Source organism: Ammospiza nelsoni, chromosome 3 (assembly GCF_027579445.1).
Source record: "Ammospiza nelsoni isolate bAmmNel1 chromosome 3, bAmmNel1.pri, whole genome shotgun sequence".
Lineage (NCBI taxonomy): Eukaryota > Metazoa > Chordata > Aves > Passeriformes > Passerellidae > Ammospiza > Ammospiza nelsoni.
Window position 1 is genome coordinate 23,286,313 of NC_080635.1, and position 13,915 is coordinate 23,300,227.

Consider the following 13,915-nt stretch of genomic DNA (forward strand, 5'->3'; position numbering starts at 1 on the left):
TTCTCTTAGTTTTGAGCCCTCTTAAAACCTGTGTAAGCAAGCATCTGTCCTTCAGAAATACTCTGTGAAACACAATATTCAGTTGCTGAGCCTTTTATCTCTTCACAGCAGCTTGGCAGAAGAGAGTAAAAATAGTGCTTGGCAGCCCAGTTGTGTTTGGGGACACAGAGTAAGTCTTTCTTAGTGTTCTGCCCTCAGCAAAATAGTTCTTACTCTGTGGGTGTGTTTTTTACTTGCTGCTAGGTGGTTTAATTTTAACCTGCTGTACAGCATCTGGGCTTCAAGATAAAATAGTTCTTTATTGTTTGTCTTTGTTCCTAATATGCAGACTGAATACTTGAGCTGATTACTGAAGCGCCATTTCATAACATTTGTCTTTGGGCAAAGACTTTCCTTCAAACTCTGTTTTATCTGAGATAACAGTTGCTAATTTCTGGTTACCAAGACTGGCTTTACTGGAGCATAGAGAGCTCCACAGTGCCAGGAGGGTGTAGATAGAGTTACTCCAAAGGCTACAGAGATAGCTGAGTTCATGGTGATACCATGGTGTGTAAATAAAGTGGTTCATCTCCTTATATTGAAGTTGTCTTTATATGCCAAAGCACTGTGGTTTGTAATTCACTCCTTAGAGCAATGCTTGCTGCTTGACTCCCCCACTTCCAGCTTATTCTTCCATGCATCAGACTGAAAGGAGGAAGGACAGATGACAAACGAACAAAGCTGGCAAAGATGTTGAAATTATAACAGCAACAAAGCATTCTTCAGAAGTGCCTTATTTTCTTATTCTGAAATTCCCATATCTGTCCAGAGACTTCCCAGATGATTGTGGTGTTACTTCCAATTCTTTGCAGTATGGTCAGTTGAGAAAGACTGTGTTGAAAATTAAATGGAAATTCACTAATGAAAATAGAAGCGTGGTGTAAATGAGAAGCTCAGTGGGAGCTCACCTGGAAAGAGAAACCTACAGTAAAGGCCTTGCATTTCAGAGTGTTAATTTTCCAGGTTAGCCTGGTACACAAATCTCTCCTGCCTTGTCCTGCCAGTACAGCACTGTGGATGTGTAAGTTCTTCTATATATCAGAAGGCACTGAGGGTCTGCTGAGGAGCTTTCACACTTACTGTGAGATTGGAAATTCTATTTTGAAATAATCCAGTGAGGTGTGGTGGGTAATTTGGGAGTTTCAGGGTGTGTGTACCCCAGTGAATTCTGCTCCGGGTGTCTGTTTGTCTAAGCCACCGAAGTACAAAATCACTAGCAATTCTCTCATTGGTGTTTTTAAAACAGAGCAGCAATATTTGAGTACAGGGTCAGTTTTCAGTGTAAAATGTGCCTTGTGAATTTCAGAGAAAGGTGCCAGCATCCTTTGAAAAGCACAGAGAGCTTGTTTTCTGGGATGTGGAAGAGCTGTTGGTACTTAGTGATGTCATTATGTGGCTTCTGCCTGCTCAATTGTTTCTTCAAAGCTGTGAATCAACTTTCTCATTTTTTTATTTCTTTCATTCCCCTTGGTTTGTATTCTTCTTAGGGAATAATAATATAGTGTGGTGGTATTCTGTTAAAAAAATAACAAACCAGTGCCTTAGTAGTTTTTATCAAAAGCTGTAGTGCAGCATTTGGTGGAGACTGATGCCAGTGTCTTCTGTGTGGTTCTGGATGGCAGCCTGGAGTTTCCCACTCTTGTACCCTTCATGCCTCTGTGATCTGTGAGTTGGAGAGAGTGCAAATCATGCAGCTAGATTTATATAAAAGTCTTGTTCTGTCTGGTTTGTGGTGGGCTGGGGCAGAAGAGTTTTGTTCTCCACATGCAGAAAACATTTGCTAGGTTTAATTTGTGTTTGTTTCTTTGATAGGATTTTTCCAGTGAAGGATGTACCTTTAGAGCCTGAAGCTCTCACAAACTGGCTGTATCAACGATTCATTGAAAAGGAGAACCTCTTGACACATTTCTATGAAACAGGTAGGATGCTACCTAGCAGAGAGAACTGTGCTTTGCTAATGGCTTTCCTTACAAGGATCTCAGAATGGTTCAGGAATGTGTAATTCCTTCACATGTGTGATACAATTACTGCTATTACAATTACTGCTATTATTACTGTTTTTTATGTGGCAAAAAGTGTGATTAAAGAACTATCTAGGAAAGGTAAATTACCTGGGCAAACACTAGAAGCCGGGTAGCATTTGGGAGCTGTCAAAAAAGTAACACACAGCTCAGCTGTGAAATGTGCTGCTCTGGGACTTCATGGCAAAGCTCCATGATTGAAGTATGATTGGAAGGGCCTGTGAGAATTACATGGCTCACATTCTGGAGCTGTGATCTTGCAGCCCTGTTCATCACAGTTGTTGATGGGAAGTGTTCACTGTCTCAAATCAGCTGAGTTTAGTATTCCTGGGTGACTGTGTTAAATGAAGATGCTTCTTCTGTGAGATGATTTATTGCAAAGTCTGCTTTAATTTAGTTTTGAGTACCTAATTTATCAATCCAAGTGCTTAAAGAGATTAATAGAATTCTTTAACACCCCACAGTTGTATTCTGTTTTATGAAATGTTGCTGTCACTCAGCCACCATTGATGGCAGAGTTCAGACTCTGCTATATAAATCACATCCAAATGTATATATTGGACTTTATTACACAAATAACTTTGTGAATATATTTTAAAATACATGTGTAGCAAATACATTATAAAGAATTCTTGGTTTTGTGACATTATTTTATGCTATTGAAATAAGTCATACCCAGAAAATCTAACTAGTCCAGAATTTCTGAGAGTATAATTAATATAATCAGGTTTATTCATTAAAATGCACTTCAAAAATAGCATAATTGGTAATAATTTGCCAGTGCAATCAGTATAAATTAATAAACACGTTTTAAATGTAAATGCTGTGACATAGGACCTTATTAGGCATAAATTAGTATAATTTAGAGTTACTGCCATTTATACTTTTTGAGAACTTGCTTGCATTGCTTTAGTTGGCCTATTGAAAAAGTGCTGCTGCAGTTTTTGGGAACCCCTTGGAAAGGTCCTGAGGTTGACTCTGAGAGGAGTCCCTGAGGCTGCTCAAGAGCCAGCTTTGTACTCACCTGGCACATGGTCACAGGAGGGGGTGGTTTTAAGACTTAGGGCTGTTTCTGTTAGAATCAATCATTATTATTGTTATCATTATATTATTCTACAATACACACTGCTTGGGAACTATTCTCTCTTAATAAAGCTTACTTCAAAAAGCTGGAGTAACATTTTAATGCTCTGTGAAACTTTAAAAGGTTGCATTGACTAAGCCAAGAATTCATTTCTTGGCTTATTTTTATTTGGGAAGAGAAAGAAACAAAACCCAGAGCACCTTTCTCCATTTTGCTGTACTCTTAAGTGTCAAGAACTTAAATCATCTGTAATATTAGACCTCTGGAAATCCAAACCAAAAGAAAAAGTATGCCTACAATTTGACATTAAGCTAATCTCATAATTTTTTACAGGTGCATTTTGCACATTTCATTTATAAAATTAGAACCATTTCAAGTTAATAGCTGCAGTAACAGACTCCTGTTTTAGGCAGTTAGTGGAAAACTTGTATTGGCAAGTTCTTGATTTCTCTGAACTCTTCAGCAAGACAACCTTGAAGCCTGCAGTAACACAAGTGAGATTTCATTTAGCAGGACAAAAACCCTTGGGGACCAATTAAGGAAAAAAACCCAACCATAGGCTAGGAGCAGTTGGAAAAGTGATGGTGTACTGAAATCATTGTGCTCCTCATTCCCTGTGCTCAGAAGCCAAGTGGTGTGAGGTGATGAAAAGAGTAAGGAATGGCTTCCCTAATGCTATGGAAACACTCCTTGTTGTGCCAGATTGGAAACCTCTTCTGGAAATCTGCATGCTGTCCATTCTCCCTGTCAAGGAATATAAATGGAACTGGGAAGAGGGACAGCTAATCAGAGCTGAGATTAAGGGAAGGAGGAGTAGTTTCTGTGAAGGACAGCTAAAAGTACTTGGCTTGTCTCAGCTGGGAAAGGGAAGGGGCAGAGCTGCCTTGGGAGGGAGAGGGGGAGACAGCTCTCTGTACCTACCAGGGAAAAAGAAAAGGTATTTAAAGCAGAGGTCAGTGTTGGTACAGAAAAACAAATGGGCCATGGAAGAACAAATCTAGCCTAGAGTGGACAGATAGAAAGAAGCTTAGCTGTGAGTTACTGGGGAATAATGATGTAGCAAATCTGCCCAAGTGTGAAATACCTGTCAGGGAGAGGTGGATGGGACTCACCAAGGATGTTTTTAGGCTTTTTCCTTGTTTACTTTTTTTTTTTTTTAATTAAGAGCATTCATGCAGGAAGAAAAGCTTTGTCTCAAATGCTTGATTGCAGTTCCTCCAGTGATTGCAAATGTGAAGCACAGAGATAAGCTGCTGATGGTATCTAATTGCCCAAATTGTGTGGTTCCCAATATTAAAAATTGACATTGCTGCATCTTTACTCTTTGAATCATTAATTTCATTTTCTTCTTAGGGAAGCTGAGACTCCATAATGCTGCAGCAAGTACATCATCTTCTCTGGTGTAATTCAGAGTTTTCTATCCCCTGTTCGGGATTAACAGCAATAAAAGTACTTTGTGTCATCAAGTCTTTGTGCATCTGAGTACAATGTAACACAGATGATTTAATATGCTGATGTAAATATATGCAGATAGTTTGCTTACAGTCATAAAGCTCTGATGTATTCAGGCACATTTAATTTAGTGTTGCAAGTGAGAAAAAGTCAAAGTATGGAAAAAACAAATTTTATTGTCAGATGAATCTCTTCCAGTCTTTCCCATCTAAGCAAGGATTTCAGTAAAGAATTTCTGGAAAGCTCTATGGCAAATGATAATGTTTCCTTAGTCAGTATGGCTGAGTGTTCAAACAATATATGGGAGCCGTTCTTTAAAGAAGAGGGTGTTGTGTGTGTATTTACATTTTCAAGAGGAACCTCAAGAACATATGTGTGTTGCTTCTTCACAGTATACAGCATCACCACCAAACAGCTGTAGAGTTTAATATGGAATCCATTCAATTTGATCATGGAGGTACTAATAGAACTTCAAAAATAACACAAAACTTAGTTGACAGTTGGATTTCTCTGCAAAGGTTGTAGTACAGTGATAGCAGCTTCTAAGGAATGCTTTCAGGTTTATGCTTACAGTTTATAAGGAAATGAAAATTACTCTTATTAATTAAGGGATTGTGTTTTGGTTTGGGGTTTTTTATTTTCTTGAAGGCTTCTGGAGAATCTTTCATAAATTTGATGGCATTAGAGCATAGAGCAGTACCCAGTTAATTGTGTGTGGGCACCATGGCTGGGACAAGCAGTAGAGAAGCTATAAAGTGCATTAAGGCTGTCATCCCTGGGCAAAGCATTAAATGTGTTTTCTTTTCTCTTGCAGGAGCTTTTCCACCACCCCAGGGTCAGACAAAAGCGATTTCTCGGGAGATGACCCTCAGTAACCTGTGGCTGGTTGCCATACAATCATTTGCATTTTTGTCAGGAGGGATGTGGTACTGCCTCTTTCAGTATTTGTACCATTGCCTATTTTAAAAGTGGAATGGGACCTGAGGACACAATGGGAATCCAGGCTCTTGCAAATGAGTATCATGTTGTATGTGCAAATGTGAATATTCAAGAGTAAAGGAAAATACTGGATGGACTTTTACCTCTCTGGGGGAATTTTAAACTCCACTAAAAGTGAAGATCAGTAACATAGTGACCTGATGATGTATTATTTTAAGAATTGTCTGTATTTTTAAAAATGTATACTCTCACCCACACTTAAGCAAATTCAGCATTTGGACAAAAGGTGCAATCGTACAACCACCGTAGAAGAATGTCTGTGACAAGAAAGCTTTGTCACCACAAGTATTTCTTGGCATTGTAGTTAGAGCTCAGAAAATTCAGCAACTTGTCTCTTCAGTAGTGTGTACAGCATTGGTGTGGTAGAGATTCCTCATTTGCACAACGTGTACTTTACTGCAGCTCATTGTGCTGGAGTCAAAATCCTCAGCAGAGCTGTGGAGGTGTCCTTGTGGCTACGCAGTCAGCAGTTGTTGTAGCAGACACATCGATCTGAGCCCAACACCCAAATAAGATCTGGTGTCAGGTCTGTCCTCTGAGGCCCTGGTCCTCACACAAGCATTGCAGCATCACGGTGTGATTAAAAGCTGTCCACGTGGGATGAATCAGCCCATCCCTGCTGTGGTCTTGCCATCAGCTCTCCGAGTTCCATGTGCTACCAGTGTCTCGTGTTATAGGGAAACTTGGAAAATACAAAGTCACTCGGTTCAATTCCCTTTTTGCTCAGAATGCAGCTAAACCGTCACCACCAGTTTTGAAAATGCACTTTCCAAGGTGAAAAGTCAGTGAAGGAAAGACATAAAACGTAGGGAACAGAGGGAAGCTTTGTTTGTCACACATTGGAAGGCAGAGCAATTCTAGCTGTTTCTGAAGGTCTGCTGGTGCTGCTGGTGATTTTTAGCCACATTTGTATTTTGTATACTGCAGTCCAACCAAGGTGACCTTGGAGTGGTTTATAGAGGCCTTTTTCTCCCCGCTAGTTGCAACAGTGCTAAATATACTTGTGGGAGAGTTTCAATAATTAAATGCCAACCATCTTAATGTTTTGCTAAGGAGAAATAGAAGAAAAACTAGTTTCATAAAAAGAAAAAAATAGGTAAAATTGCTATCATAAATCTGTAGAAAGATACTACTGAAAAAATAAGTATGGTAAATATTCTGAATAACTACATGGAAGGCAGTATTAATTAGCTCACCACTAAAATCTTACTGGAATAAGGAGGGGTTGAACTGAAGGGCAGATGGGAACAGAGGACACTTTCAGATGTGTAGTGCAGGATCCTTTTGAAAGGATGTCAGTGATGTACAGCCTTACTTCTGGCAGGTCTGGTTGGCATTGTGTTTATGTGATTATGCACAGATTTGCGAGAACGGTTCCTAAAATAAAACTAATCTCTCTAAATACAGGCAGGGTAGCCAGAACTTCAGATGTTGGCCTGCTGCCTTCTACAGAGTAATTTTGTTGAGAACAAAGTAAGCCCTCAGTAGTTTTGGCTCTGAGCTAGCAATATTGATTCCCCTTCTGTCTCCCTCTGCTGCTACATGAATCACAGGAGGTGGTGTGCAGAATACAAAACCTTGCCAGTGTTCTCTTTCTGTGGGGGGGGCAAAGAGCATACCAAAACACGAGGCAGTGCCAATTTCCCCTGGCTTTGTGGAAAAATACTTTGTCAGATATGCCGTCCCTGCCCCTCCCCATGCAGCAGTGGTTGATCAGTGGGGATGGATGCAAAATGACACCACAGTGAGGTCCCCTGAAGTGTGTGTTCCCTGCCTGACTCCACAGGAGGCTGGAGGAAAAGTACAGTGGTTACCAATAGCTTCATGTTTGAGGCAGGATGCTGTTTATAAATACCATCTCTGCACCTGAATTCTGGTGTAACCATTAAAAAGAGGTAGCTGTGCCATGATAGGGAAGGGAGTCTGTGGAGTTTTGTTGTTTCATGTTGTTCTTGCTGAAGTTCAGCTGATGGAATGAATGTATTTAATCTGCCATTTGACAGGGGGGTGTTGGGGCAGCCCAGCACTGCTGTGTGTAAGTGGTTATTTCTGCTGCCCATGGGACTGACTCAACTCCAAAAGGCAGGTGGCAAGCTACTCACTAGCTATCCTCCCCCATGTAGTTCGATCAGAGCCACAGAGATGCCCTGAGTACAGCTCATTTTATTTTGAGCTAGGACAGACTGGACTGATGCAAAAAGGGAAGTTTATATAAGCAGAATGCACAGCAGTTACTCCCATCAGGAGATTGTTCCTTATAGACCCTGTGAACTCCATGTAAGAGCATCTTGTTTTGTCAAATGCAGTATTTTTATTTTCCCAGTGGGTTGCAGTCAATAGCAAGTGTTCACGTGCTGCCTCAAGAAATTAGCACTGCGCAGTCATGTTTCAGACAAGCGTTTGATTGATCTGGTCCTGTTCATTTTCACTTTGTTCCTCTGTAGTTCTTACTCTTACAAGAGGTTTGTTTCCAAGCACTGGTTGTTGTTTCAGTAGGGTGTGGAAACAGTGTCAGTCCCAGGCTTCTCTCATGCCTGCACTGGGAATTGTGAAGAGCGCCTGACACCACAGCTCTGTACAGCCAAGTTGTGGGTGACACCGGAATGAAACTGTGGGAAAGCAACACCAGAGGAGCCCCCCAGCATGATCCTGGATGCTGCTTCATGAAAGATAATAAATTGGATAAAATAAGTTTTGCTATGAAGGGAAGAATGTAAAATGGATACAATATGTAGGAAATTCAGTGCTAAAAATACCGTGCTGGTCCAGACTGTCTGGAGCTTAGCAGGTGAGTCTGTAAAACACAAATTTCTGTCTGCTGCAGTTTGGGCATTTTGCTGCACCATCCATGGGTTGCCTCCTCTGGAGAGTTCAAAATGTGTTTTGCCACAAACATGAATGAACTGTACAGTTGATCACAAATTAATATCACATTGAATTTGTATTAGGGGAAAAATAATGGAAAAATGTGTAAAATTATCAAAAATGAAAAATTCACAGAAAAAATTCCAGCTGAAAGCTGTTGCACACAGAAGTGAGAACAGAGCGATTTGAGTGCATTGCAGATAATAAGAATAAAGATGGTTCTCTGCTAGGGTTGCCCACAAAACATCTCCACGTTTCTATGTTTAATTGTTCATAAAGAAGTTGTTAGAGTTGAAGTTGTGTCAGTCCTCATGGTTTAGCTTTGCTGCTCTGTGAATCCCATGATGTGAAGAGCACCTGTCCATCCACACCAAGCAGTTTCCTCAGTGCCCTGGGGTGAGTGCGCCATCATTTCAGTCTCACTTGGGTTCCATGTGTGGTTCTGTTGAATCTTGCCACAGTTGTGTTTCTTTTTCTTCTTTTTTTTCCTTTTTTAAAGTTGATATCACCAGATGTTGAAAAGTGAAATTTCAGTTTACCTTGATTTCCTGGAAAATGAAAAGCTTCCATCTCCCTCCTCCCCCACGTCGCAAATAAGGTGCATCTTCTTGCAGTAAAAATAAAGCGATCACTGTGTACTGTTCTTGTTCACTTGGCTTGCAGTTGGTAGAACTTTTCTTTGTGTGACACTGCCATAAAGTGCTGTTAACTTTTCTCACCTGTTTGTACAAGATAATAACAGATACCGATCACTGTGTGTGACAGGATTCAACTGCTCCGCTTTGCCTTGACGTAAATTTTGGGACCAAAGGTACCTAAAACTGGGATTTCCAAACCACGAGCCCAGGCTTGGATACATTCTCTTGACAGTCAGCTGAAGATTTTGTGGTGATCTGATACAATCACACAAAATAGTTATACATCTGGGGTTCTGTATTTTTTGGAAATAATGGAGCCATATGAAATAAAGGGTTATTTTGCAAAATTGCATACTTGATAGTTTTTACACTTCTTTTAAAAAATAGATGGGAAGAGCAAAATGGAAACTATACTCTGGTTCAAAATGTCTGCATACATTAGAAATGCTTCTGAGCAGCTCTGCTTTTTCTGTAAGAGCTGTAGACTGCCTGGCTGTGATAGAAGTCGTCATTGGAAGGACTTTATGCATTTTAAAGTTAGACCTTTTATTTTATCATGAGATAATGAAGTAATTATTCACTGAACAACTGTCCTATTAAAATGAGCTAGTTACTTAAAATTACTCCACCATGATGTTCATACTGTATGATGAAAAGGGGTTTTTTTATAGCAGTTATCTTCACCTCCAGTTTTCTCCTTCCCTTCTCTGTTACCTGCATTTTTGTTTCGTGTGATAAAATGTGGAAACCTGGAGTGACTGTCAATGGTTTTGCAAAGGGCTGGTGATGTTTGGAATTATTTTACTGAATTTATTTCATTGGGTATTTTTTTATAAAATCTTTCCAGTAGCCAAGATGTCTTTCAGAAATGTATAAAGATACCAGAAGCAGCATTTCTCTTTCTTTTCCCTGGGCTGGGTTTTTTTTTTTTTTGTTTCATTTTGGTTTGGTTTTTTTCTTGTTTTGGTTTTTTGTTTGTTTGGTTTTTATTTGTTTGTTTTTGGGAGTTTTGGGGTTTTTTGCGGGGGGGGTTTGGGGATTTTTTGGCTTTTTGTTTTGGTTTTTTTGAGTTTTGTTGTTGTGGAGAGTTTTTTGTTTGGTTTTTTGTTTTTTTGTTTGTTTTGGGGGGTTTTTTGTTTGTTTTTTGTTTTGGGTTTTTTGCTGTGGCAAAAATACAGTTGATTTTTTTTCAAGACTATTTCATGTGCTTCTGATCCTTAATAGACGAGAAGATTTTCTTTGATGGTTGTATTTATTGTGCTTTTAACTAATGGATACACAATTTTTACTGTGCTTACTATAAACACAACAAATAGTAAAATAACTCTTTGGTTCACTGTACAGCTGCAGTGTTAATTTGGGACAGATAACATTGCTCATTAGGAAGGACACAGAGACAGATGTTTCAGTGCCAGAGGTGGCAAGAGGAGGAGTGGAGCACTAGGGAAGAGAGGGGCCAGCAGCTTCTGCAGCCCTCACTCACTGCAGCACCCGCTAGAAGCTGTGCCAGTGCCCAGCTGCAGAGTTCCTCTGGAAGTCACTGTAGCCATGAGTCTTCTTAAAGTTTCTGAGAGCTGAGGGCATGCCAAGAGCAGAACCTGAGCCCCCTTGAGCCTCATTTGCCTCCTAGAAGGATGTGACTCCAGCCTTGTTGGGGAGAGGCTGTTGTCATTGTGAGATCCGTAGTTTCAAAGAGGGATCTGATTTTAAGCAACTCCAGCTGGGCAGAGCAATGCCAGGTGGGACAGCCCCACCCATTCTGCAGCCCTGGCACCTCTGGAGTTCAGTGCTGGGGCCCAGTTCTGCAATGTCTGATGAAGGGAAAAGGAGCTCCTTGGAGCACCGTGAGACATCTCGCACAATTTCCAAACAGCGCCATAGTTGTAGTGATGTCTACCTCTTTGTTTCCCATCTGGGTTTTGTCTTGTTTTTCTGTGTGGTGTTTTTCTGTGTGGGGTGGGGGAAACTGGGGAGTGGGAGGGAAAACTTGAAATCTGAATATTAAGACACTGGTGGGGTATCCAGTGCTTACCAGCCGTGTTGTCATATTGAAAAAGCCATTGTTTTTAATTCCTGCCTAGTATGAAATGTTTGTTTTTAAAAAATCCTTCCTGCTGGAAAGAAAAATGTATTTTTAAAAAGAAAAAACATCCCTCTTGGCTATAAGAATGTCAGCTGTATGAGTTGTGACCATATCATGACATGCTGATCAGATAAATAAATTTTTATCTCTCAGGACTCTATTGTCATTTTTGCTGTTGTTGTAACTATCAGCTTTTCTGAAAGGATGCTCTTCATTCTTAAAGACCACTAATTTCAGCAGAAACAGCAAATTTAAAAGGTATGTGAATGTCTTGAGTGCCTACTCTGGTTTACAAAAAAAACATTTTTGTCTTGATTTAACAAAAAAAAAAAAATCATCCTGTGAAAAATAATGAAAGATTACAGGTAACAAAGGTTACAGGCCCCTGAGGTGCTCAGGTGTTACATGCTGCAGTTACTTTGATCTCAAAGGCAAAGAAAAGGTGTCTCCTGGGGGAGAAAAAAGGAGGTTTTCTGGTCAGTACTTTTCTGTAGCCAAAATCTGTTAACTTAAACTTCCCATATGTCCTTGGGCACTCTGTGGAATAAGGAAGAAGTCTTTTGGGTCAATTGTCCTTTCTAATGTCAATCTGGTTTTGTGCCAGGTCTGACTAAGACTTCTCCATGGGCTTGGAGAAGTGGTGCATCAGGAATTTCAGAGCAGCTGGTGCTGGGATCTGGTACAGCTGAATAAAGGCTGCCAATATTTTTGCTTAAAAATAAATCATCAAGTTTGTTGTAAATGGTGTTATTGTGTAAGTATTAAAGGCTGCTAAGAACAGATAAGTACTGTGGCATGCAGATTTTTAAGTTTTTCTTGGGAAACTGGAAGTTCCAAGAAAGTGGATGTTGTGAAAGGGATCAATAAGATCAAACTCTGGGTCTATACAAAGAGTAAATAATAAGGTAACCTCAGTAGAGCTCTTCTGTGTGGCTTTGGGAAAAAGCAACACTGGTCTTGCTCAATAGAATTACAAGACTAAATCATATGGCAAATGTGGCTCATTATTATATGCCACAATAGAGTTGGTGTTTTATAATCTCACTTGAGAACCTGAAGGAAAAAAAATGAAAAGGTTAATTTATACTGAATTACTTTTGAAGAGAAGATTTTTTCATTTGCAGTTAGCTAGTACAATTCTGCAGATCTGTTGAACTATGTACTATATTTTCATAAATTCTATTAAATAAAGCATTTTTTATTACTGATTGTTATTAAGGAGAACATGTTGCTGAATGGTCTGAGTCACTTAGTGCAGTGTATGTTTGATGCTGAGCAAAAGGAAGGTCATCTAGCCACTAGGAACAGATGTCTTCCAGGAAGAGAAATTAACCAGAAACACAAGAGTTGAGAAGTTCTGGCAACTGAGGGCTGCATGGCATTTCCACTATAAATACATGGAAGTAAATAAAAGGGAAGATTTGACCCTTTGAGCAGACAGACCAAGTAGGAGCAGAGGGTAGCAGGATTTCCCTCTGCAACATTAGTGAGACCATGTATTGAATATTGACTCAAAGTGGCAAGACAAGACAGAAAAGAAGAGCCTGTCAGTGTTTTCCCCTTAAGTGAAACTGTTGGGTTTTTTACTCCTTCTGTGCTCTTGGCAACACTGAAGATGCTTCTGATACTGTTCTGCTGTTCCCTTCTCTCTGCATTTCTCTTAGGCAGACACACTGGGTCTTCCTCATCAGCAAGGATTTGAAGGGGAGAAACCCAGAGATGTTAGGGGCTGTCCTGCACTTCTGCCTTGAGTGCACAAGATGTCAGAAAGATGCCTGACAGAAAGAGATGAGAAAAAGCTCCCTTCACTGGATGAGACTGACATTTTCCTGCAATGAAAATGCCAAATTTAGAATCTGTTAGAACAGAACTGATGGTTTGGTTTGCTTTTTGGTTTTGGGTTTGGTTTGGTTTGGTTTGGTTTTGTTTTGTTCTGGATTTTGCCACTGCTCTGACTAAATACTCTCTTGCAGCTGGCAAAACCAGTGGAACATTTTATGTGCAGTGCTCTGCTCTGTTACACCATGGCCAAACAATTTACAGGACCTTGTGGACAAGCAATTTTAAGAGCCTTCAGAGCTGAACCTTGTATCCTGTAAGGTGGGTGGGGTTGCTTTTTCAGGAGATTCCTTATCCAAAACTGATGACAAAAACAGATGTGAATAATATTTAACATTTAGTAGAGTCCTAAAACTAAGGTCTGTTAATTGCCCACAGGCCTGCAGTAATATTTGCTGAAGCAATGTTGCTTAGGTGGCACTAGATTAATTTCTGTCCAAAAAAATTTTCTCCCACTTCTGTTTATTCCAATATTAAGTCTTGATTGCACTGTCACTTAAGGCAGTAACTGATGGTTTTTCTTATTCCAGCCAAACCTCATGGGAAATACTCACAAGATGCAGTTTGATGTTCCATGTTTGTACCACAGCTGATCCCTAAAGTTCAGAACAGGCAGCTAAGGATTTGCTAAGAGGCAGAAGCACCTGTTGGTGAGAGCAGTCACCAAAGGTTGCCTCTGACACCTGCTCCTGTGAGGCCCTTACCCAAGTGTCTGTTTGCTGAGAGAAGGATCTAGGTCAAGATTGATTTTTAGCATTAATCATTGAGTAAGCCTTACACACATGAAGTGAAGCTGTACCAACACAACCCTTAAAAGACCCCAGGCAGAGGCAATTAAAGCCACAAAGTTAATCTGCAAAATCTTAGAGAAAGAAGGAAGCCTTGTCTGCTTAGC

The 13,915-nt window shown here is 40.1% G+C and overlaps 1 protein-coding gene across 1 annotated transcript in view; it reads left to right on the top strand.

Moving 5' to 3' along the window:
• Positions 1–9,445, top strand: part of LPGAT1 (lysophosphatidylglycerol acyltransferase 1) — a 58,875-nt gene extending 49,430 nt beyond the window's left edge. Inside the window, exons 7-8 of the mRNA XM_059467612.1 lie at positions 1,852–1,958; positions 5,411–9,445. Coding sequence (XP_059323595.1) covers positions 1,852–1,958; positions 5,411–5,562 — 259 coding nt within the window. The 3' untranslated portion in view covers positions 5,563–9,445. The remainder of the gene's footprint in view (positions 1–1,851; positions 1,959–5,410) is intronic.
• The last annotated feature ends 4,470 nt before the right edge of the window (positions 9,446–13,915 follow it).